At 42.7% G+C, this 23,577-nt stretch overlaps 1 protein-coding gene across 1 annotated transcript in view; it reads right to left on the bottom strand.

Moving 5' to 3' along the window:
* The window catches only part of GALR1 (galanin receptor 1), a 30,384-nt gene extending 22,164 nt beyond the window's left edge, over positions 1-8,220 (bottom strand). The window contains exon 1 of the mRNA XM_075921096.2: positions 6,847-8,220. Coding sequence (XP_075777211.2) covers positions 6,847-7,557 — 711 coding nt within the window. The 5' untranslated portion in view covers positions 7,558-8,220. The remainder of the gene's footprint in view (positions 1-6,846) is intronic.
* Between the last annotated feature and the right edge of the window lie 15,357 nt (positions 8,221-23,577).

The following is a 23,577-nucleotide window of genomic DNA, read 5'->3' as shown; positions in this document are numbered from 1 at the left end:
CCACTTTCCTGTGCCTAGTGCGGAGATCGTGGACGAGGTCCACGATGTCCGCACTAGCCCAGGAAGGTGCCCGCCTCTTGCGGTCCAGGGCAAGCTCCCGGGAGCCGCCAGCCTGGTCCCGGCAAGAGGGGGTGGGCTGGGGGGCATCGGGTGGGTGGCTCTGTGCCGTGCCAGGTGCAGGGTCTGCTAGCTGGGTGCTGGCAGGCTTGCACCTGGCACGGGCACCGTAGCCAGCCCGTGCCCCTTTAAGGGGTCCGGGGCCGGGAGGGGGGCATAGAGTTTCCCTGGTGTTGGCCAGAGTGGCCACCAGGGAAACCTGGGGAGGGCTAGCCTCCCACTAGTTCGAACTAAAGGGCTACACAGCCCTTAGTTCGAACTAGCTAGTTCGAACTAGGCGTTAGTCCTCGTAAAATGAGGTTTTCCTAGTTCGAACTAAGCGCTCCGCTAGTTCGATTCAAATTCGAACTAGCGGAGCGCTAGTGTAGCGCATAGGAAAGTTAGTTCGAACTAACGTCCGTTAGTTCGAACTAACTTTCTAGTGTAGACATACCCTCAGTCCTTTATTCTCAAGCTGAGGTGTCTGCTGAGAAAAGCTGCTCCACGACTCCCTGGTCTGCTGGGGGGGGGAGCACTAGCTTCGAGTCTCCCTGGTCTGCTGGGGGGAAGCAGCTAGTGCGGGGTTGCCTCACCCCGTTTGTAAGTAGGGATCCGATGTAAGTCGGATCCATGTAACCCTGGGACTGCCTGTACTACAGCAGTTCCACGAGGCGTACAGATAGTTCGGAATGGCTTGCTAGTTCGAACTATCTAGCCCGTGCCGCGTGTAGCCGCGCGGCACGGGGTTCGAACAAGCCGGCATTTAAAAATGGCGCCGGCCGGCTTATGCAAATGAAGCCCGGGAAATTCAAATCCCGGGCTTCATTTGCAAGTGCGGTATGCCTACATTACCACCCTAGTTCGAACTAGGGTGGTAGTGTAGACATACCCTAACTGTCCTCTCCCTACTGTGCCTGTTTACCCCTCCCAACTCTCTGCTTCTTCATATGCTACCCTCCATCCCCCCGGCAGGGTGTGTCCTTCTCCCAGGGCTGTGTGGAGAACCAGCCCCTGGTCGGATCGTTCAACTCATCAACAGTCTGAATGGCAGACAACTTCCTCCCTCAGCTGCCTCTGGCTAGGCTAGCACCCAGGCAAAGCTCAAGAGGAGCCTGTGCCATGAGGAGCCTGTGCCAAAGCCCCAGACAGCACTAGCATGGGGAAGCTTCTCTACCCTTCAGCTAATTCTGCATGACAGAGAGGAAGCTATTTCCAGCCTGTTTGTGCTCCAACCTTGCAGGCTCTGCAGCAGCCCACCAGGCAAGGACTCTTTACATGCTGCCCCCACACTGAGTCCTGCTTCTAGAGAGTGCAGAGCAGTTCCATCCCCGTGGCACCCTCCTCTGCTGAGCCACCTTTCTGGCCAGGTTCTCTGAAGCCCCTATAGACAGATTCTCTGAGCCCTGGAGCACAATGTATCCTTAGGGCTCAACCCCTTTCTCCCTGTGCTTAAACCATGGGATAGGAGGTGACTGGGTTATGTTGATGGCCGGCAGCAGCTTTTTGACACTGAGCAGACAGGAATTGACAAGTCACTTGGGAGTGGGAGGGATGGAATAGATTACCCCTCCAATACATAGGCCAAGTCATTCCTACCCATTACCCCCATTCCCCTGCAGCTGGAAGCATCTCCCATCCCTTCCCTCCCACACAGCACTGAAAGGCTGCTGCTGGCTACACTCTGGTGTGAACTCTGACAGAAATCTCAGAAGATGAGCCTGTGACTCTGCATGCCCCCACATCTTGCCTCAAAGATGCTGCACCAAGTACTAGAAGAGGCGGGTCCATCCTGGTGACCCAGACAGGCACGGAGGGTAGGGAGCACTGAGTAGGGAGGGATGGGTCATGTTGGTCAGTCACCACAATCCCTGTGTGACAGAAGTGTACAGGAGTGTGTATGTGTGTCACTTCTCTCCATGCAAACCTTAAAGATAAGAAGGTAAATAAAAAGTCTCCATCTACGCAGTACTTTTTTTAAGATGGGCTCAGTCAACTTGATGTTAGTTTGAACATTTCCATAATTCTGATTAATTGCCATTAAACTCACTTGAATATGAATAATATTACCAGGTCTCCCATATTCAGCATACAGAAATATGGTCACCCAATTATAGGTTTTATTTCTTTTTATTTTCATTGGCAGGTCTGGGTTATAACTCTTCCATTAACATCCTCCTGCTAAAACTTGGGATATAAGATCACAGTCCAGGAACATTTTTAAGCTTCTTTTTTATGTTAGGATTCCTACTCTTTGTGATTTATATTTTTAACTGAGTCTATAAATCAAAATAGCTTTCTGTAATTCAGTTTGTTCAGGATATTTTTACATAATGGAGACAAGTTTTTCATAGTATTTCTAGAGGCAAAAGTAAAATAATAGGTCAATTATTAATATTTGAAATAGATAAAGGTATCATCAATCTGGGGTCATATTCTGCCATATGAGTACTACCATCAAAATCAATTACCAAGATTTTCAAAACTAATAATTTTAATTACCTCATTTTCTGGGTGCCATGATATTTGGGTGTGCAACATGAAAAGGAACTGGTTTTCAGATGCTCTTTCAACTTGGGCACTCAAAAACTGAGTCACCCAAAATCACCAGTCACTTTTGACTTGTTTGTTCAATGGGAACCGAGGATGCTCAGGGCCTTCCAAAATGAGCATTGGCACTTTGCAGGCTTGAGCCATTGGGCCTTAAGTGGCATTTTTAATATGCAATCTTATACTAGCATCATAATAGTACATACAATAAGCTGATATGTAAATAATAAAAGAAATATGTTATCTCATGACAAATTACAAAGAGCCTTTTCAAGCTATCCATCAAATAATATGTCCTTAATACTTACTACTGAACTATTAAATAGTTAATCACTGCTTATCTCATTACATATGAATGCCATCTCTGGTTTTCTCTGAGTTTGCAAGTGAACAGATTTTTTAAATACCCATCACTGTTTCAGTATTTCTGTAATCTGTAAATGGTACTGTACTCTCTCAGCAAAAGCTGTTCCTTTTGCTATTACTTCCCAGTAGGATGTGAATACTCTGATAATGTAATTTAAGACAGAGGGAATGCAACTAACTTGCCATTTAAATGCATTAAAAATGAAGGAAATTACAATTTACATTAAAAAATAAGAACTTGCCTTACAACGGTCCTGAAAATGCCATATATTCAAATAAAGAACTGCATTCCCTTTGTCTTAAACTAGATTATGAGAAGACTGAAGCTTCCTTATTATTTGTCAGATCCTCAGTTGTCATAATTCAACGTAGTTCCATAGAAATCAATGAAGGTATATCAATTTACACCATCTAAGGGTCTGACCCACTAACATGCTCCACTTCATAACTAAATATTGCCATTGATTTACCTATTATATTACACAGCAACTTTCCTTGAACATTTTGTGTAGGGTTACCACATTTGAACTTTCAAAAAAGAGGACACTCCTGAGAGGGAGTGTATCTGTATCAGTACGGGAAACCCTCGAGTTGCGACCACCTGAGTTGTGACCCTGTGCATTACAACTATTTTTTAAAGGGCAGAAGGGGCCGAAAACCCCTGACTTACGTCCTCGGCCTGAATTTATGACAGCACATGGCGCCTATCATCAATGAGGGCTCGATTTACGACACTCCCGACTTGCAACACTTTCCCGGGAACCAATCGTGTTGCAAGTCGGGGGTTGTCTGTATCTACCAACTCACGTTGTATTAATGTGTTATATATAACATTAATACAATATGAGTTGGTAGATAATGATACAGATACACTCCCTCTCAGGAGTGTCCTCTTTTTTGAAAGTTCAAATATGGTAACCCTAACTTTGTGCACTGGGAAGCCAAGATGTCATGGCTGTGTTTCTTTCAATAGAATTCCATGGTAATCTGCTCAGTGGAGCTCCATGAGGACTCCCTTGCTGGACAAATACTATCACAGCTATGGCCTTGACAAATTTAAGACTGAAGCTTGTTAACTTATTGACACTACAGTCTTAACTTACCCCACCCTCTGCTCACCCTGATGTGCCAAAATACTGCAGGTGAAGTTTTGTTGATTACTTTATTAACAGCAGGAGTGATCCCTATATTGCAGATTACAAAGACACCAAGTACCTCTTACAAAGGTCTGAGTTTTCTCAGTTCCCACTGCCACTGATGAGTATTGAGGGTAGTAAGCATCTCACAGAACTGGCCCCTCAAAGCTGGATCCTGACTTCAGTGGGAAGATTAAGCCAGTCTTCTCAGACCCCTTCAATTCCTAACCAAAACAAGGCTGAAGTAAGGACAGCCTAGTAGCCAGTTGAAAATGAACTTTCAGCTGTAACTTTGAATTGCCTTGATTTGTTGGCTAAGACAACATTTTAATGTTAATTAAACATACATTTAATTAGTGGAATTAACCCCTATTTTGGGATATTTTAACTTGATCATAAAGTATTTGTTCTGGGCATATTTGGCATTCAGGGACTCAGATTTGAAGATTTTTAGTCAAATTATTTATATTAATATTTGTATTAAATAGCTATGTTATAATCAAACTGATGTATTTTACTAACTTTAATATTTCAATAGTCTGTTCACAAAATAATTCCGTTTAATTTTGTTTTTAAATTATACAAGTACAAATTTATTATTTTTAAAATATTCACCATACTTGTTTAACTTACAAAACTTTTTTAGCATGAAAAAAAGGTTTTAGAGGTTTTAGTCAATGTTGTGAATGAGGCTCTTTTGGCTGTAAAATTACTAATAATTATTAATTTAAAATGAATGTTTAAAAGTCATCTTCTCAGCATGTGCGATAACAATCTCCCCATAGTATCTGTTAATATCTTTATTTAAATATGGTAATGATCAAACCTACAGTATTGGTTTCTGCCTCCTCATTGCACAGTAACTCTTATTACAGACAATGAGAAATCCACCCATCCACACAGGGAAAAGAGAATTGAACCTTTAAGGGTGATTTTTTTAATTTTACTTTTTTGCCTTTTTGCCAGTTTGACACCTCAGTCATTGTAAATGTTGTTTTGCCCTGTAATTTAGAAACTAATTTAGAAACTTTGTCCTTTGAATGCAAACATATTTTAAAATGTGTTAAAATGCATCCATACATTTTTCCACATCACAATTAATGAATTTATACACAAACTGTATAAATTACACACTTCATTCTCCTCAGAAATGTTTTGCTTTATTAATTAAGGAACTGATGCCTCAGCAAGCAAGCAGACTTTACTCCCATGAAAAGAACTATTAACTTCAATGCAATTTACTAATGAGTAAGAGCTAGTAAAGTGATTAAAGATTTGCAAGATCTCAGGGAAAGAACTCTCCAGTAGGACTGTATTCAGCCTGGTTGTTTACAGTGTCCTGTATTCTGAAAAACAGCTAAATTGGTGCTTCCTTCAAAGCTGCAGAAAATACTGATATAGAAAATGGATCATTGCCTGAGCGATGAAGCGGAGAAAGTGAGTGTGTCACAGTTCTGTCCCTTTTGTCAGAAATTTGCTCATACTCAATGATTATTTTTGGCAGCTGTAATCCTGAGCCTCCAGAAGTCAGTAGCAAAGCTCCCATTAACTTCAACTGATGCAGGATGAGACTCTTAACCAACATGTAGCTCTGCCTGTTGCTCTTAGTGTCTTTTAACTGGACGTTAAAAAGTCCAGAAGTCTGTAGTAGAATGGGCATCATACAGGTCAGACACCAGTCATAATCTGGCTGGGTTTTGTTTAAGTGCAGCATGTTTTAAATGATTGCCGTTTGTTGTGTGTATATGTTAACAACTTTGCACACTATTGCACTTTGCCCATGCACTTTGCTCATTTTGGAGTTCATCACCCAGCACTTCAGGAAAACACACAAAGTGTTCAGCACAGCTGAAATAGAGATTTTTAAAAGAGAAAATGCCCAACCCGCCTACGCTATACCTCCTCCTCCCCATTTTCTGCACCTTTGGAATCACAGGTGTGATGTTCCTCTCAGCATCTGGAGTCCACACGTATAGCTCCAGCTACACACCTGTATCTTAACTGGCTATGATTCTACCCTCCCTTCTCAAACACAGACCAAAACTTCAACACCTACCATGTCCTTTACTGCTGTACCCCTTTCCCATGCACGCACCACAAACGAACCCCCATACCCTAGCCCCCTACTACTGCAGCTACCCACAAACTATGTAACCCATCCACCTTCCCACAGTTTTGAGGATGCTAATCCCTATTCCCCTATCCTATAGTTATACTCCCTCCTCTATACACCCATCATTATACCTTTACCTCTAGACACACAAACTCTATACCTACACCTCATCCCTGTGACTGCTCCATACACACACTCCCTATAGCTAAACCCTGTAACTGTACCCCTCCCACACCCTCTACCTACAGCCCACCCATGTAATTGTACCCTACACACACACCGCACCCATATAACTGCACCCTACACATACACACACACACACACCATCTACCTACAGCCCACCCATATAACTGCACCCTACACATAAACACACGCACACCCTTTACCGACACCCCAGCCATATAACTGTACCTCAAATTCTCACACGCCCCTGTGGCTACACCCCACCTTTGCAGCTGTCTCCCAAACACTCATCCCTCCTGTACGGACGCCCCTGTATCCCACCCTACTATGGCGATGTCCCTTGTCGGTGAGCCCCCTACACAGACACACACACACACACACACCCCGCCTGCCGCTCGCACCCACCTTGGCGTAGCAGAAGGAGATGAGCAGCAGCGGCAGCAGGTAGCCGAAGACGAAGGTGCAGACCACGTAGACCTTCTTGTGCCGGGGGTTGGGCCACTGCTCCCAGCAGAAGGTCTGATTGCTGGCGTCCCGGTGGAAGAGGCGCTGGTGGTGAGCCACGGGCGAGGCCATGGCGATGGAGAGCGCCCAGATGAGCCCCACGCCCAGCAGCGCGTTGCGGGAGACCCGCAGCCTGGAGGCGCGGCGGGAGTGCACGATGGCCACGTAGCGGTCCACCGACATGGCGGAGAGGGTGAAGATGCTGACCAGCATGGAGACGGTGAAGAAGTAGTGGATGAACTTGCAGATGAAGGCGCCCAGCACCCAGGTGGGCAGCACGTAGACCGTGGACTGGAAGGGGATGCAGAAGAGCAGGTAGGCCAGGTCGGCGATGCTCAGGTTGAGGATGAAGATGTTGGTGGTGCTGCGGGGCTTGCCCGGCTTGCTCCTGGCCAGCACCGTGATCACCAGCGAGTTGCCCAGCACCCCCAGGGCGAAGATCACGCCGAAGACGATGAGAGTGAGGAAGTTCTCGATGCCGATGCCGAAGAGGGGCTCGCCGTCCCCCGCCGCCTCCTCCTCCTCCCCGGGCATCCCCGAGAGGTTGAAGTCCCCCCGCGGCGACCCCGCGCTCTGGTTCGGGAAGAGGCTCGCCCCTGCCTCGAGCTCCATGGCCGCGCCGGCTGCACCCAGCCAAAGTTTGCCAGGGGAGTCCACCCCGCCCGGGTCCTCCCCGGGCGGCTGCCCGAGCCCCTGGCGAGCCTCACGCGCTCAGGGGGCTGCGAAACTTTCTGGCGCCCGCAGGCTGGGCGGCACCGCGGCTAACGCCTGGGGGCAGCCGGGCTGCAGCCCGCCCGGCCACGCTCTGGCATGGCGGGGCGGCCACTGGGGGGGGGGGGGCGTCCTCGTGGTAAAATGCGCCCCCCGCGGCGCTGCCCGGCTCCCCCCGCCGTCTCCTCGGCAGTTTTGCTACCGCGGGGCGCCGGGTTTGAGCTCGCAGCGCGGTGCCGTCCAAGGGCGGGAAGCGGGGCTGGGCGCGCGGGAGGTGTCCGGAGCGCTCCCTGGGAGCGCGGCAGCCTCCCCCTGCAGCTCCCTCGCCCGCCCCCTCCGGCCGGCTCCTCCCCGGCTGGCCTCCCGCGCGCTGCCTCTCCTCGGGCACCTGGAACCAGCCCCGCGAAGCGCGCCGCTGCCGCGCAGGCGATACGCTAGCAAGCCCCGCGCCAATCCCAGAGGCGGGCTAGCTCACCCTTCCCCCGCCCTGCCCCGCTGCCCGGCCCGCACCGTGCAGGGCTGAGCCGCCCAGTGCCCAGCCTCTCCTGTCAAGCACAGTCAGGACTGCTGCTTCGCACGCAGCTCGCGTCCCTGCCTGGCGCTGGAGGGCGGGGGGGGGAGGAGAGGGTTACCTTTTCCTCCGGTTTTGCGTGTAGGCGTGTGCTCATTGCAGCCACAGCCAACTTCTCCTACAGAAGTCGAAGAGCAAGCATCATGTATGCACCCAGAGGACTGTAGTCCCATGAACAGAAGCCAAAGGAATTGCAGCCGCTCATCACTTTCCTTGCTAAGCCAGGGTTAGACAATGCTGGCAGGCATGCAGCTACAGAGGGATCCCAATTCACGTGGTGCCACCTCGGTGACAGGTGAAGCACCACTATGATGTTTGCGGATTGCATTCCAGTGCCATTTGGCATGGAGTACAAACTGCTTCGTGCAGAAATAAACTTCTGCGGCAATAACTTATCCTCTGGGAATTTGGGATTCCTCCCTGTTTAGCACTGTACAGCTAGACAGCTGCTCACTGAAACAGGCCTGATCCCCGTCCTGGTGTAAGTCTTGTTCTCGTCAGCCCACGGACAATTTCAAAAGTTAAAAAGGTGTATTTGATGCTGCCTGAGAGCCCCACCCTCTGAGATGCCTCATCATCCTTCTTGCCTTGGAAATTAATGGGAATAGAGGGAGCTGCCCCTCAGGAAGATTGGGTTGTAGGACACCATCGTTTAATCCTTATGGACCTTCTTCAGGAAAGCACTTAAGCAACATTTAAATCCATACCTGTTCAGGACAGCAAAAAACACATGCTCAGCTCTTGCCTGGGAAATGGATACCTACTGGAATATGGGCCTGTGTGAGTATTCCCCTTGAACTGAGCTGCAGGATCAAAATTTTCACCCTGCTCCTGAAAACACTCATGCATGCAAATAAATATTCAAATAAGTTGTCCTACTGATATTAAAAGCACTGCTCATTTGCACCAGCATGGGTAGGTGTTTGCAGGATGCAGCATTCCTTCTTCCTAGCTCCTTCTTCAGGAAGGGTACAGAAGCATATCCTTACATTCCACTAAGGTCAATGTGTGGGTTCAAACTAAACACATGTTTAAGTGTTTTTGTTGAATGTGGATGGATTTAACCACATGATAACTTTTCCTGATTTGGGGCTTTAATTTCCTTCAAATCTAACAACCAGGCTGGACTAAATATATTAATTTCATTTTTATATTCACAATTTTATTACAAGTTTTGAAATACATATAAGTTCACAAAATAAAACCATTGCATGTTGTTAATAATACAGTGTAGCACTTTTAATCTTCAGGTAATTTTACGAACTACATATCATCCCTATCAGGTGAATAACATTATCCTCATTTTATAGGTGACAAAGTGAGGCTCAGAAAATTGAAATGAACTTTCCATACAAGTCATCAAAACAGAAGTTACTTAAACAGATGGAATTGGATGGAATTGAAAACTTATTGTAAAAAGTTCATATACATTCCTATTTAAGCTCACATATACTCACATGCATGCTATTCTTCAGATATGAGTTTTAAGAGCATTTCTTGGTTCTTAAAAATCCCTCATTTTCAGATTATAAATTTAGGAGCCATGCCTGACTGTATTGTTATTTTATCTCTCATTTCTCTGTTTAAACACTTTTGGTCTAGAATAGAGAATGAATGCTGAAGGGGTAGGTAGAAGAAAATAAGATTAAAGGGCAAACTGGAAATTCTTAGAAGAAATAATAAAATCTGTATCCTCAAATGTCCAGTCTTAATTTTTTTTAGATATATGGTTGACATTGTTTTCTTTTTTACATCATCTCATTTACATTTAATTCTTGTCCAGGACTCAAAGCTACTTCTTAGAAATTTTAGTGCCTGCTCTGCAGGGATAATTTGAACTATTCTGATATAATTATTGGATACAATGAGCTCTGGCTTGCTTTGCAACCCAGAATTTGAAGGATTTTTCTTTCCTTCTCTGCTTACACTGATACAGTTCATAAGCTAGTGGAGATCAGCCTAGCTTCATTAACTTCAATAAAACCTGCTGAGTAGCTGGTCTGTTACATAAAAAATCTAAAACACTGTGAAAGAGCAAAATCCTGGTGGTAGAAATTTAAGAGACTGTTTTAATTATATACAATTGCTTGCTGTTCTGTGACTTTTTTAACTTAGATAAAAATGACAGAAACAGATTATTTGTTTTCTAGTAATTTTTTAACTTATAAGCTTCAAAAAGGATATTAGTTTGGTTTTTGTATGTAATTTATCATCATATTGACATGTTTTACAATAACCATCAAAACACTATAACATACATTTCTGCTTCTGTAACTGACATTCCTAAAAGTGTCCATTATATTTCAATTACTATGGAAATAGTAGAAACAAGAAACAGGACTATGTAGCACTTTAAAGACTAACAAGATGGTTTATTAGGTGATGAGCTTTCGTGGGCCAGACCCACTTCCTCAGATCAAATAGTGGAAGAAAATTGTCACAACCATATATACCCTAAAGGATACAATTAAAAAAATGAACACATATGAAATAGTAGACATTGTTGGCTCCACAATTAATTTTATAGAAAGAAAAAAGAGAGTTTACTAACACTGTTAATGTATATATGTATTAATTTAAATTCCTTTATATGTTAGGATGCCAAGAAGTATTTTGATTAGCACTAATGTTCTGTACTGAAATCATACATTTTAGCCAGTTAACATTCTCTAAAATATTATGAGTTAAATGCTGGAACCATTAAAGTCAATGGCAACATTCCTATTGACTATAGCAGAGCTAAAATGTCACCGTAAATGTCTGAAATGCCTTTTTATTCATTTTAGTTTCTTGTTCTTTTTGGCTTGTTACTCTTAATAGGTGTTTCCTTTTGAGTAATATAGTCTGAATTATAGATGCATACCAAATAATTCAATATTATGTAACAGAAAGAAATAACCAGGAAGAATAGATCCAGGAACAAAATCAGTTTTATGAGAAGACAACCTGAACATTTCATTTGGGGAGTTGAGCAGTAGTGTTGGCACTAACACAGTTTCCTAGGTGATGTATGGCCAGATTTGCAACTCAGACACTGCTTTTCATGTGCACATGCATAGCATTTGTCAGTCTGCAAAATAATACCAAAAATGTTGTCTAGAGAATAAAATTATGTTGTAATTTTGCTATCTAAATTAGTAAATTAAATAGAAGTACATACTCATTCCATTTAAGGACCCTATGTGGCAAAACACTCATCACTTACAGGATCAAGCTCTTAAATTAGTTAAGAAAAAAGTAGATATAACGCACATATAATTTCGGATGATTAGAACTATATTGCTCCCCAAACTTGAGCAAGCTCATGATTCTTGTGAAGGATTGTGTACGTACCACACTTGGTCCTTATTTTGTATTATAGATGACCAAGTGCAATAAATAACTGAACAATTTCAGACAATGCAAAACATTTTTTCACATGCACGATAAGCTGCTTCATACACTTTCTTCAAAGACTCTAAAAGGATTTGTCTTGGTACGTAGAAAAAGCATGCAACAAGTTAGCCCCAAAAGAAAGTTTCCAAGAATTCCTTACAAAGAATTATGTTATTTAGCACATTAATGATCTGGAAAATCAGGGAAACAATAAGATGGCAAAATTCAGCCTCTGAATCAAGAAAACACTTAAACTGAACACTAAAGTTCATCTCTTAAGGCCTTTTATCTCTCTTTTAAGCATAGACATACATAGGATCTTTCTTGACTAGGGATGCTTCTTGAATGAAGATTTTAAAGAAGATGCCAAATGTTTCGGCTGAGCCAAGACTAGCTGTCTGCGAAGCGAGGTGAACACACAAGATGATGACAATGAAATTCAGTCTGCAGAATTTGTGGCCAGGCTCCACAGACTGTTCTGTGAGAAGAAATAAATATGTACCCCTCCACAGAATGAACAGAAAGAAATCTGTGCTGAAAACTTCAGAGAGATTTCCTTGCCTTTCCTACACTCACACAGGTTTTTCATAAGAGGCTGTGATGGGTACACCATTATTCTTTTATACAGGGCATGCAATAAAATACTTCAGATAATTCAGTCAAATTCTAGTTTATGAAAGACACTTAATTTAATTAAGGCTTACGGTTAATTACCCAACAAATTAATTTTAAATACCCTGCTATTAAATTTTAGAGGTGATTTAGTATTCTGTAATAAAAGTATATTGTGTAATCTAAAATGTCTTTTCCATTGCAATACAATTATAATTAGCAATAATATTTCTAATTGGAACAAGGCAACCATAAATATACATATATGTGTGTTTATTCATACCTTACATACTTTTTTCCTAATATAGGATTTTTATCCGAAGCATTTCAGAGTATTTTTACAAAGACAAATTGATTTCACATGGCAATAATACTGTATTGTTTTTACCATGAAGAGTAAGAATGAAGAATAAAATAAAACTCCCTCAAAGATAGCATTTATACCCCCTCATATATAACTTTATTACATAGATGAAGCCAGATTTAGGGCTTAGTCCTGTAAGACACATTCTTGCTCCAGTCCAGCAACAATATAAGAACATGTTTAACTCTAAGCATGCGAGTAGTTCAATTCATTTCCATACCACAGAGGGTTGAAGCTTTTGCTCATTATACCTATTTTAATAAGTGACAGTTTTTATTATTACAAAAGCATTCCCTTGGTTGTTGATTTTTTTGTGTACGGAGGTTGAAAATAGGCTGACTTTCAAGATTAACCTGGTTTCTTTTTATTTTGTAATACGAGATAGTACATAACAGTTAAAGCATCTATACTCGTTTTTACTTAGTTAACTTCCTGAAGTAGAACCTCCTATTTCAATGGTAGATGTGGATTTTAAATACCATTTGGAAGCTAAATCAAAAATTCATAATCCATTTTTAACTCACATGCTGGAAGATTATTAGCATGGGAAACACAACATATTTAAAGATGTTAACCACTCTACTACTGGTATTCTTAGGAAGAATATAACACTGGGATCATATATGTCAGTGCAATAAAATTTCATTATACATTAACTCCATGATTGAGTGATATTGCTAATAAACTGTCTGAGTTTATTGCTAGTTTTACTGACATTTAGAAAAGAAATAAACATCCATCACTATCATCTTGAGAGAGACTACCATTTTTCCAAAGACTAAATGTCTAACTCTTTAGCTGATTTCTAAATATCAGCTTGGGAATAGATGTTGGATATAGCTTAAGTACAGTGGCCTGACTTTATGTTAATCATGTTCATTACAGTAGTGCATAAGGGGCCTTATTGTATTAGACACTGTACAGACAGGGTCATAGACAGTTCCTTCCCCCAAGAGCCTTATAGTCTAAATAGACAAGACAGACACAGGACAGGGAGAGCAGTAGAACACACAAGCAAAGTGAACAATGGGTTGGTAGCAAATGGGGTGGGGTGAAGAGGAGAAAGTTAAGAGAGGGTATACTAAATAGAAAGGGAAGGGGAAGGAAGGGAAGAAAAGAAGTAATAAAAGGGATAGGTCACCAGAAAAGAGATTGTGATGGGGAAACTAAAAAAGGGGAGGAAGGGTTGGAGCAAGCAGCCAATCAGCAGAGGACAGAGGAAGTCCAATCAAAACTGTAGTTCTCTAAGCCCTGGTCTACACTAGGGAGTTATTTTGAAATAACCCCTCTTATTTTGAAATAACAGGCTGGTTATTTTGAAATAGTAACTCCTGCTTGTGAAGAGGAATAATGCTTATTTCAAAATTGTTATTTCAAAATAGCGTTAGTGTGGATGCTCAGCTGCTGGTTTTTTTTTTAATAATTGGCTTCAGAGGCCTCTCACAGCTGCCATTGTGACCATTCTGGCCATACCCCTGGCAACTCCCTTAGTACCACACAAGCCCTGCCAGCCCCTGGCCACATAGCACCATTCAGTGCAGACATGACAGACCCCAGAGCTACCTCTGCACCCTTCATGGATGCTGGCATGCCTGCAGCAACCTCTGAAGCCCCATGGCGAATGAGGGCACTGGCCACGACTGGTGTGGAAATCCTGGATCTCCTTGGGGTCTGAGGACACCAACATCCAGGATCTCTTCACCAAGAGGCACAACACCGAGGTCTGCAACCAGATGGCCATCAGCCAGGCCCAGAAGGGGTACGGCCCGACCCAGAACCAGGTATGGATGAAGATCAAAGAGCTCTGACAATCATGGACCAAGGCCAGGGAGCATAGTTCCCGCTCTGGGGAGGCACTGTAAACCTGCTGCTTTTACGAGCAGCTGGATGCCATCCTGGGAGGGGGGCTAGTCACCTCCTCCCGCCATGTCATTGACTCTGGGAAGGACACACGTCATCAGTTGCTACAAGGGAGGGATTATGAGGAGGAGGAGCAGGCTAGCCTGGACATCATGCCCACCAGCCAGGAGGTCATCCTCAGCCTGGAATCAGTACCCCTTCCCAGGATGTCTCCCATCCTGGGCTTGGACGAACCAGGGGAAGGCACTGCAAGTGAGTTCTATAACTTTCCCTATACGCATGTGGGGGCAGCAAGGGGCTGTGCATCATCGTTTGGCTTTCTTGGCCTGGGGCTTGCACAACTGCTTGTGCACGTGGATGCAGATGGAACACCGGTCCAGAGCACTCAGCCCCATGACACTCTCACACAGGAACCTGTCACTCCTTCTCACAAGATTCCTGCACAGGCCTGCCTTACTCCAGCCTCTGTGGTGGGACACCTTCCCATGACAAGCCACCACTAAGGAGGCAGGGATCATGGAAACACGCAGCAATGCCGCACATGGCACAGGCTCATGCCCGCACTCAGGCAGCATCCGCTCCTGGTCAAGTGCAGATAGCCTCAGGCAGCAGCCCCATACAGTAAGTCCTGACCTGGTGCCCTGCTGGAACTGGTTCTAGCCAGCCTTAAATGTGATTCAGAGTCCACTCAGTGTGGATGCACTATTTTGAAATAGCAAAATGCTATTTCGAAATGCTTTTTGTCTGTAGATGCGTTATTTCGAAATAAGCTGTTTTGAAATAGTGTAGACAGATAGATAGGGCCCTACCAAATTAATGGACAAAAAAAGGGTTACAGACAGTGGAATCTGATCTTTTGTGTGCTTTTATCCTATACTATATAGATTTCAGTGAACATAAGAAAGGCCATACTGGGTCAGACCAAAGGTCCATTTAGCCCAGTATCCTGTCTTCCAACAGTGACCAATGCCCTATGCCACAGAGAGGGAAAGAATAGAACAGGTAATCATCATATGATCCCTTTCCTGTTATCCATTTCCAGCCCCTGACAAACAGAGGTTAGGGGCTCCATTCCTACCCATCCTGGCTAATCGTCACTAATGGACCTAATCTCCATGAATCCACCTAGCTCTTTTTTGAATCATGTTCAAGTCCTGGTCTTCACGACATACTCTGCCACGTAGTTCCACAGATTGACTATGCTCTGCATGAAGAAAAACCTTCTTGTGTTTGTTTTAAACCTGCTACCTATTAATTTCATTTGCTGACCCCTAGTTCTTATGTTATGGGAATAAGTAAATAGCTTTTCTTTATTCATTTTTTCCACACCAGTCCTGATTTTATACACCTCTACAATATCCCACCCTTAGTCCCCTCTTTTCTAAGCTGAAATGTCCATTTTTTTAATCTCTCTTCATATGGGACTTGTTCCAAACCACTAATCATTTTTGTTGCCCTTTGTCTGAACCTTTTCCAATGCCAATATATCTTTTTTTGAGATGAGATGACCAGACCTGTATGAGGTATTCAAAATGTGGGCATGCCAGGGTTTTATATAGATGCAATAAGATATTCTCTGTCTTATTTTCTATCTCTTTTTAAATGATTCCTAATATTCTGTTTGTTTTTTTAACTGCTACTGCATATTGAGTGGATGTTTTCAGAGAAATATCCACAGTGACTCCAAGCTCTCTCTCTTGAGTAGTTATGGCTAAATTAGTCCCCATCATATTGTATGTATAGTTAGGATTATGTTTTCCAATGTGCATTACTTTACATTTCTCAACATTAAATTTCATTTGCCATTTTGTTCCCCAATCACTTGGTTTGGTGAGATCTTTTTGAAGCTCTTCACAGTCTGCTTTGGTCTTAACTATCTTGAGCAGTTTAGTATCATCTGCAAATTTTGCCACCTCACTGTTTACCCCTTTCTCCACATCATTTATAAATAGGTTGAATAAGATTGGTCCTATATGGATCCTTGGGGGACACCCCTAGTTACTTCTCTCCATTCTGAAAACTTACCATTTATTAGTACCCTTTGTTTTCTGTCTTTTAACCAGTTATCAATCTGCAAAAGGAGCTTCCCTCTCATCCCATGACAACTTACTTTACTTAAGAGCCTTTGGTGAGGGACCTTGTCAAAGGCTTTTTGGAAATCTAAGTACACTATATCCACTGGATCCCCTTGTCCACATGTTTGTTGACCCCCTCAAAGAACTCTAGTAGATTAATAAGGTATGATTTCCCTTTACAGAAACCATGTTGACTTTCCCCGAAAAAATTATGTTCATCTTTGTATATGACAATTTTATTCTTTACTATAGTTTCAACTAATTTGCCCGGTACTGACATTAGAATCACCAGTCTGTAATTGCCAGGATCACCTCTGGAGCCCTTTTTAAATATTGGTGTCACATTAGCTATCCTCTAGTCATTAGGTACAGAAGTTGATTTAAAGGATAGATTACAAACCACAGTTAATAGTTCCACAATTTCGCATTTGAGTTCTTCCAGTTGAGACCAGCCTGCAATTATAACACCATCACATTTTAGATATAAATACTTGAAATCGTGACATTTACTATTTTAAAAATCCTATGTCCATGAAATTGACCAAAATGGACTTTGTATTGAATAGGGGCCTAAAGATAGGATATCGTGTTCACTTCTGAAGATCATCTTATCATTAGAATTTTTTTCTTTTTGTTAAACTCCACCAGAGCCCATAATGCTCTGAACAACATAGCAGACATGGTTCTTGCCACATGAAGCTTACAATCTAAATAGACTAAACATGACTCTGAGTTACAAAGTGCTATAGTTGAGGAGATGATGGCTTTATCTTAGAGCTTTATTTGGTGCCCAAAAGAATTTTATCATCATTGTGTATTTGAATTTGCTAATTAGGAAAATACAGTTTTAAAAACATAGGTGAAGATTAAAATTGCAACAAAATTCAAGAGAAATACAGAGTCCTGCTTCAGGCAAGGCTTACCAATAATAAGTTCAGATGGAGCTCAGTCTTCGATGTAGAATGCTAATGTAACCCACACACCTACTGGGTGTGGTTTACTATCCCATGTCGTGGCACTTAGACCACTTACAAAGAGAATGAACGAATGTTCTCTTCGGCAGGGGCGAGAAACCTAAAGCCCAGGGGCTGGATGCAGCCCCTGGGTTGTCAAGATCTGGGCTGGCACTCTAGCCCCCCCACCCCCTCCCTGCAGCCCTCAACCCCAATTGATTTTTCTGTGGGTCAGCAGCACCCAACCAAAAAAAGGTTCCCTACCCCAGCTCTATAGCCTTAGCTGACAGCCAGCTGGCTTTATAGCTCAAGCTGTAGAAGGTCATGCACTAAGCTCCAGAAACCCCAGGTGTACACTAGCAGCTGTCAACATCTCAGCAAATCAATTTGCCAAAACTCACCATTTTATTGTCCAATAAACTGAGCATTTTTTTGCCTTGTTCTGAGACTGTCTGCAAATTAAGCTTGATTTTGCTCTGACTTTTCTGTAGCTTAAATCTTTATGATTTATTGATAGAGGTTTGCTGAATATTGATTTAGGCTCATCTGTATCCCATTAATTTGCTCAAGGGTGGGGCCTTGTTTTAAGTCCAGCTAACTATACTGGTTCCATTTTTGCTTTTGTCTCATTACACTTATTGAGGTTTTATCCCTTACAGTCTATTTGGAATTTACTGTAACATTTTAATTTGTTGTAAATGTAGCTGATTTTTTCCCTCTCTGGGACAAGTACTGGGTAGTTTCAAAGTTTTCAATCTAATGCCATAAAAAAAAAAAGATTTTTTTTAGAGGTAGGCCTAATCTCTGAGCTGCCTGCAAGGCAAAAATAAAATAGGTCTTCAGAAAAACAAAAGGATCAAATCAGAACCCCCAGTGTCTCATTTACCTAGTGAGGAAGGACATTTGGCCATATTTAGTCAAGCTTGCTGGTATTCGTGCATACAGGTGTAAAACCACAGCGCCCAGTGGCAGAAAGGAATCTTAAGCAGGTGGCAAGACTCATCCATAAGAAGGCTGGAGGTTACTATCAAACTATGGAGGAGCTCTGGGAGCAGCAGTAGAATGGTGCTGTATCTATACAGTCCCCAGGTGGCCTAGTCATGACTTCATCTCAGCCAGTACTAACCAATATTTAGATTACTCCATTACCCCAGCACAAGAGAAGTTGTGACTGGTTTATGTTACAACAACCCTCTACGGCAGACACTTTGCCCTAGGACAGCCAGTTCCCGCACAAACTAGTAGGGGCTCAGAACAGAATCTAGCTCACCAGTGAATGGTCTACTTTAAAAAGTATTCCCACATCATCAAAGACTATTTCTGGTGTTTCGATCAGTTACAAATTTGGAATGAAAACTGATTCTTATTCATGCAAAAACTGAACAGTTATTAAATAAAACAAATACAGTATTATGCAAGGATCATAGAATGTTCTTGACAGCTCCATGGTTGAACAGGAATCTTAATTACAGACAATGATGAAGCTTCTAGCATTGGCCACTGTCTGAAGACAGGTTATTGGACTAGATCAGGGGTGGGGAACCTCAGGCCTAGGTGCTGGATGCAGCCTCCGGCTTCCCTGGATCTGGGTCCCTGAGGCTCAGCATTGAGGAGCCTGCTCTGGTGCTCCAGCCATCCCCCTGAAGGACTGGAGCACACAAAATGTACTTGCCCGGACCATCACCTAGCCCTAGGCTTTGGTGTATGGGGGGAATATGGAGATTTTATTTTCCTTCTCAGTCAGGGGCTTCTCACTTTAGTTCTCACTTGTATGTGGCCCCCAACTGATTTTTTTGTAGGTCAGCAGCCCTGACTCAAAAAGGGTCCCCACCCCTAGACTAGATGAACTATTGGTCTGATCAACTGTGGCAATGTTTATATTCTTTCCCCCAACTTTTCTCAATACTTATTGAATTGAGTATTTTGAATTTTGTGAGGCTTTAAGGATCAATCTGAAAGGTATTGAGCATTTTTAGGAGGTTCTAAGTACTCTGTTTCCACTGATTTCAACAGAAGGATTCCTTAGTGCTTTGCAGGCTCAGGCCTTTACAAAATAGAGTATGTATAGCTTAGGTGTTGTGTTGTTATTTGCCTAATAAGATCACATTTTTGAGACTTATAGGAAGCAGAACTTGTAAACCAGCATGGCTCTGTTTGACTTAATTGAAGCTATGGCGATTTATAACAGCTAAGGAACTGGATCATAACTTTTTATAGGTTATGGAAACTTTTGAGAGTATGTTTACATTTCCCTTTAGGGATTTGATAGAATTCTAGTGTTTTTAATTTAATCAACTTTGTTTTTTACAGCAACTAGTGTTAAATATTCCCAAGTTTTTAAAGCATAATTAAAATAATAAAAAGAACAGAAAAAAAGAGACTGAAGAAATCTAGTAGTACAATTTATTCCCACAAATTTTATTTTATTGAGAATATGCTCTGTGTATATTTGTTTCCAGTTAAAGATTTACTTGCTGAGAAAAAACATGTGAATAGTGCAGGAGAGATTTATCTTTTTTTTTTCTTGATGAAAATCATATTAATGCACAGTAAATCAATTTTCCAGTAGATGGATTCATTTCTCTTGCATCACTGTGCATCACTAATATCCTTATCACAGCCATAAATTATTAAGCATTGGCTAAGGACACCGATGCACCCATTTTAGCACTTCTAATGCAGATGATAATAGTTGTGTTAACCATGTACAATTTGTTGTTGATGTTTCTTCCATGTTCTTCAGCTTCAGAAAGACAAAGGACAAAATTGTTATCTCAGTTATTGTATCTAGAGTAGTTCCACATCAGTGGAAATCTTCAGTGGAACTTATCCATATTTATGCTGATGGAACTAAGACCGGAATTTAGAATAAAAGTTTCAGTGCCACAGGATTACACCACTACTTTTTTCTTATTATTTTATAACATCTTATCTTATTTTACATTAAGACTTCCTTAGTATGAGAGGTTCTTTTCAATGCAATAGAAATGGAGTACTGCATCCAAAGGCGTGATATTTAATACTGATGAATAAGAATGGTCTTATTACCAACTTTGTCTTGAGAATTAAATCTACCCTGTGCTATTATGGCATTTCCTTTCCTGGCTAAAGCTTCAGGAAGAACTTTAATGCTTGATATATTATGTATATTTTCAGATTATCATACTAATTATGAGACTGAATACAACTGGCTCAACTTGATATTTGCAAGAACTGACCCAATTTTGCCCTCAGGCATATAACAGGCATGAATCCATCCAGAGTAAAAGACCAAGGATCTAGATCAGTTATCTCCAACTTTTTTAAGCACAAGATCTGTTGTTGTTTTTTTATTTAAGTGCAATCCAGGAGCTACTCCAAACCCAAATATCCTTGCCCCACTTACTTCCCTGCCCCTTCTCTAAGGTCCCATCTTGCACACTCCATCCCCTCTCCCTCCACCATCATTCACTCTCACCAGGCTGGAGCTGAGGGTTTCAGAGTGTGGGAGGGGCTGAGCCTGGGCAGGAGGCTGAATTGCCAGATGAGGTTCATGGAGCAAGTTCTGGGAGGGAGATTGGCCCAGGGCTGGGACAGGGGGTCAGGATGTGTTCTCCATCTGGACACTGCTTGCCTTAGGCAGCTCTCATCTGGGCACCACTTACCTCAGGCAGCTCCCAGGTGGTGTGCAGTGGGGCTAAGGTGGACTCATTCCTGCTCAGACCCTATGCCACTTTCTGAAAGTGGCTGGCACGTCCAGAAGCAGCTCCCTGGGGAGAGAAGCAGGTGGCTGTACATGCTGCCCCCCATCCAGAGGCACAACCCCCACACTTCCCATTGGCCATGGTTCCCTATTCTCAGCTAATGAGAGCTATGGGGATGGTGCCTGAAGGCAAGGGCAATATGTGGAGTCCCTCTACCCTGTCTCCCCTAGGGGCTGCAGGGAGGTGCCAGCTGCTTCCAAGAGCAATGCAGGGCCAGGGCAGGGGGGAGTATGCCTTCACTCTGCTGCACTGACAGACTGCTAATGGCCAATCTCCCAGTTTGGCTGCAGGAGCCTTCAGGAGAACGAGTCCAGTTCCAGGAGACCCCCAACCAGTGTTCTACACACGTATGGAAAAAAATAGAAGGAATTAATTTTGTTAGGTGCACCAGTATCAAGGAAATGTGCAGGTGTGCATCACCAGTAGAAATAAAAAACCTAGATATAATATATATTGTAACTTACTGTAGGAATTACTCCAGTCATGACAAGTCAGTCATTTTAGAACTCACTACTCAAAGAATTACATTCAAGAGTAATAATAGAGATGTAGCCATGTTAGTCTGGTATAGCTGAAACAAAAGACAGGACTATGCAACACTTTAAAGACTAACAAGATGGTTTATTAGATGATGAGCTTTCGTGGGCCAGACCCACTTCCTCAGATCAAATTGTGGAAGAAAATTGGCATGACCATATATACCAAAGGGATACAATCAAAAAAAGTGAACACATATAAAAAGGACAAATCACATTTCAGAACAGAGGAGGGATGAGGGGGGAGGTGAATGTCTGTGAGCTAATGCTATTAGAGGTGATAATTGGGGAAGCTATCTTTGTAATGGGTAAGATAATTAGCATCTTTGTTTAGACCCAGTCGTAAAGTATCAAATTTAAGCATGAATGACAGTTCAGAGGTTTCTCTTTGAAGTATTGTGTTAAAATGTCTTTGAAGCAGGATGCAGGTAGTCAAGTCATTGAGACAATGCCCTTTCTGGTTGAAATAGCATGAAACTGTTTTTTCTTTGTGAAACTGTCTGATATCTGTTTTGTGTGCATTGATTCTTTGGCTAAAACCTCATTGTAGGAGGAATACCAGCTAATTCGAATTAGGGCTTTAAATCAGAATCCCGTTTCACTGCAGTGTGTAGACGCGGGCAGCTACTTCAGGCTAGTCAATTTCTAAAATGGCGACCGGCCAGGAACATGCAAATCAAGCGTGGGATATTTAAATCCCAGGCTTGATTTGCAATTCCAGTCGCCCTCATTAGCCTCACTAGATCAATCTAGGGGGCTAGTGTAGACGTACCCTATCAGACTCAGCTGTAAGCTACCCCTTCATCCTGTTTTAGTTTCACCTATAAAGGTTTTTTGTGATAAACTTTTAATTCTAGTTGTTTCATAAAATGCATATCTCATCTGGCACTCGCCCCATGTTCATATTCATAATAACGTACCAGTTATTAGAGGAATTTAAGAACAGGAACATGTTAGCAGATGAAATTTCAAGAATTTGAAATAATGCTATAAGGGCCACAGTAAATAACACCCCCAAACCATTATTATATAATATTCATTGTGAAATATATACAATTAAAATTGTGTATAATCTATAGCCGTTATCAAATTAATTTATTGTGTGTTACTGTGCTTTAAAAGAACCTCTTTATAAAAATGAAGCAAAGATTTGAAAGTGGTGCAAGTAAGAGATGGTGAAAGCAACAGAGTAAAGCAGCAGTTAAGAGTTTAAAACCAATAACATTTCTCCTAGAAAAGATGCCTGAGCCATTAGATGGGGACCATACTGACAGTGACACTTCCAGTTCTGATGATGAAAACTTTGTACTCACAAATGACATTTCAATGCTACTGCCTCAAAATGACACAGAAATGCCAACAGTAGCGATAGATATATAATCTATGCTTGATTTAGAGCAGTGGTCACCAATCAGTGGATCGGGACCTACGGGTAGATCTTGGAACCTTTGATAGGGGATCCCGACAGGTTTGGCCGGGAGGCTATCCAGTGTCAATACTTTGGCTGCCCCTCTCAGCACTGCTGTGTTGTTCCTGCCCTCTGCCTTGAGGCTGCCTCCCACCCCTGGGAGCCTGCTGCTTGCTGTGCATGGCACAGGAAAAAGAGGAGGGGGTGTGCTAATGTCAGGGTGCCCCTCCCCCACCTTGTACCCCATCTCCACAGAGTGGGGGGGACAGGGATGGAGAGTTTGCTGGATGTTTTTGGGAGTGGTGCAGGGCTAGAATAGGGGTAAGCCTCCCTTAGCCCCACTGCACCACCACCCAGAAGCCATCTGTGGTAAGTGGTCCACAGCTGGAGCCTCCATTACGAACCTCAACCCCAGTCCTAAACC

The sequence above is a fragment of the Pelodiscus sinensis genome, chromosome 2 (assembly GCF_052426305.1).
Source record: "Pelodiscus sinensis isolate ZL-2025 chromosome 2, ASM5242630v1, whole genome shotgun sequence".
Taxonomy (NCBI): Eukaryota; Metazoa; Chordata; order Testudines; family Trionychidae; genus Pelodiscus; species Pelodiscus sinensis.
This window is presented reverse-complemented; position numbering and strand designations above follow the sequence as displayed.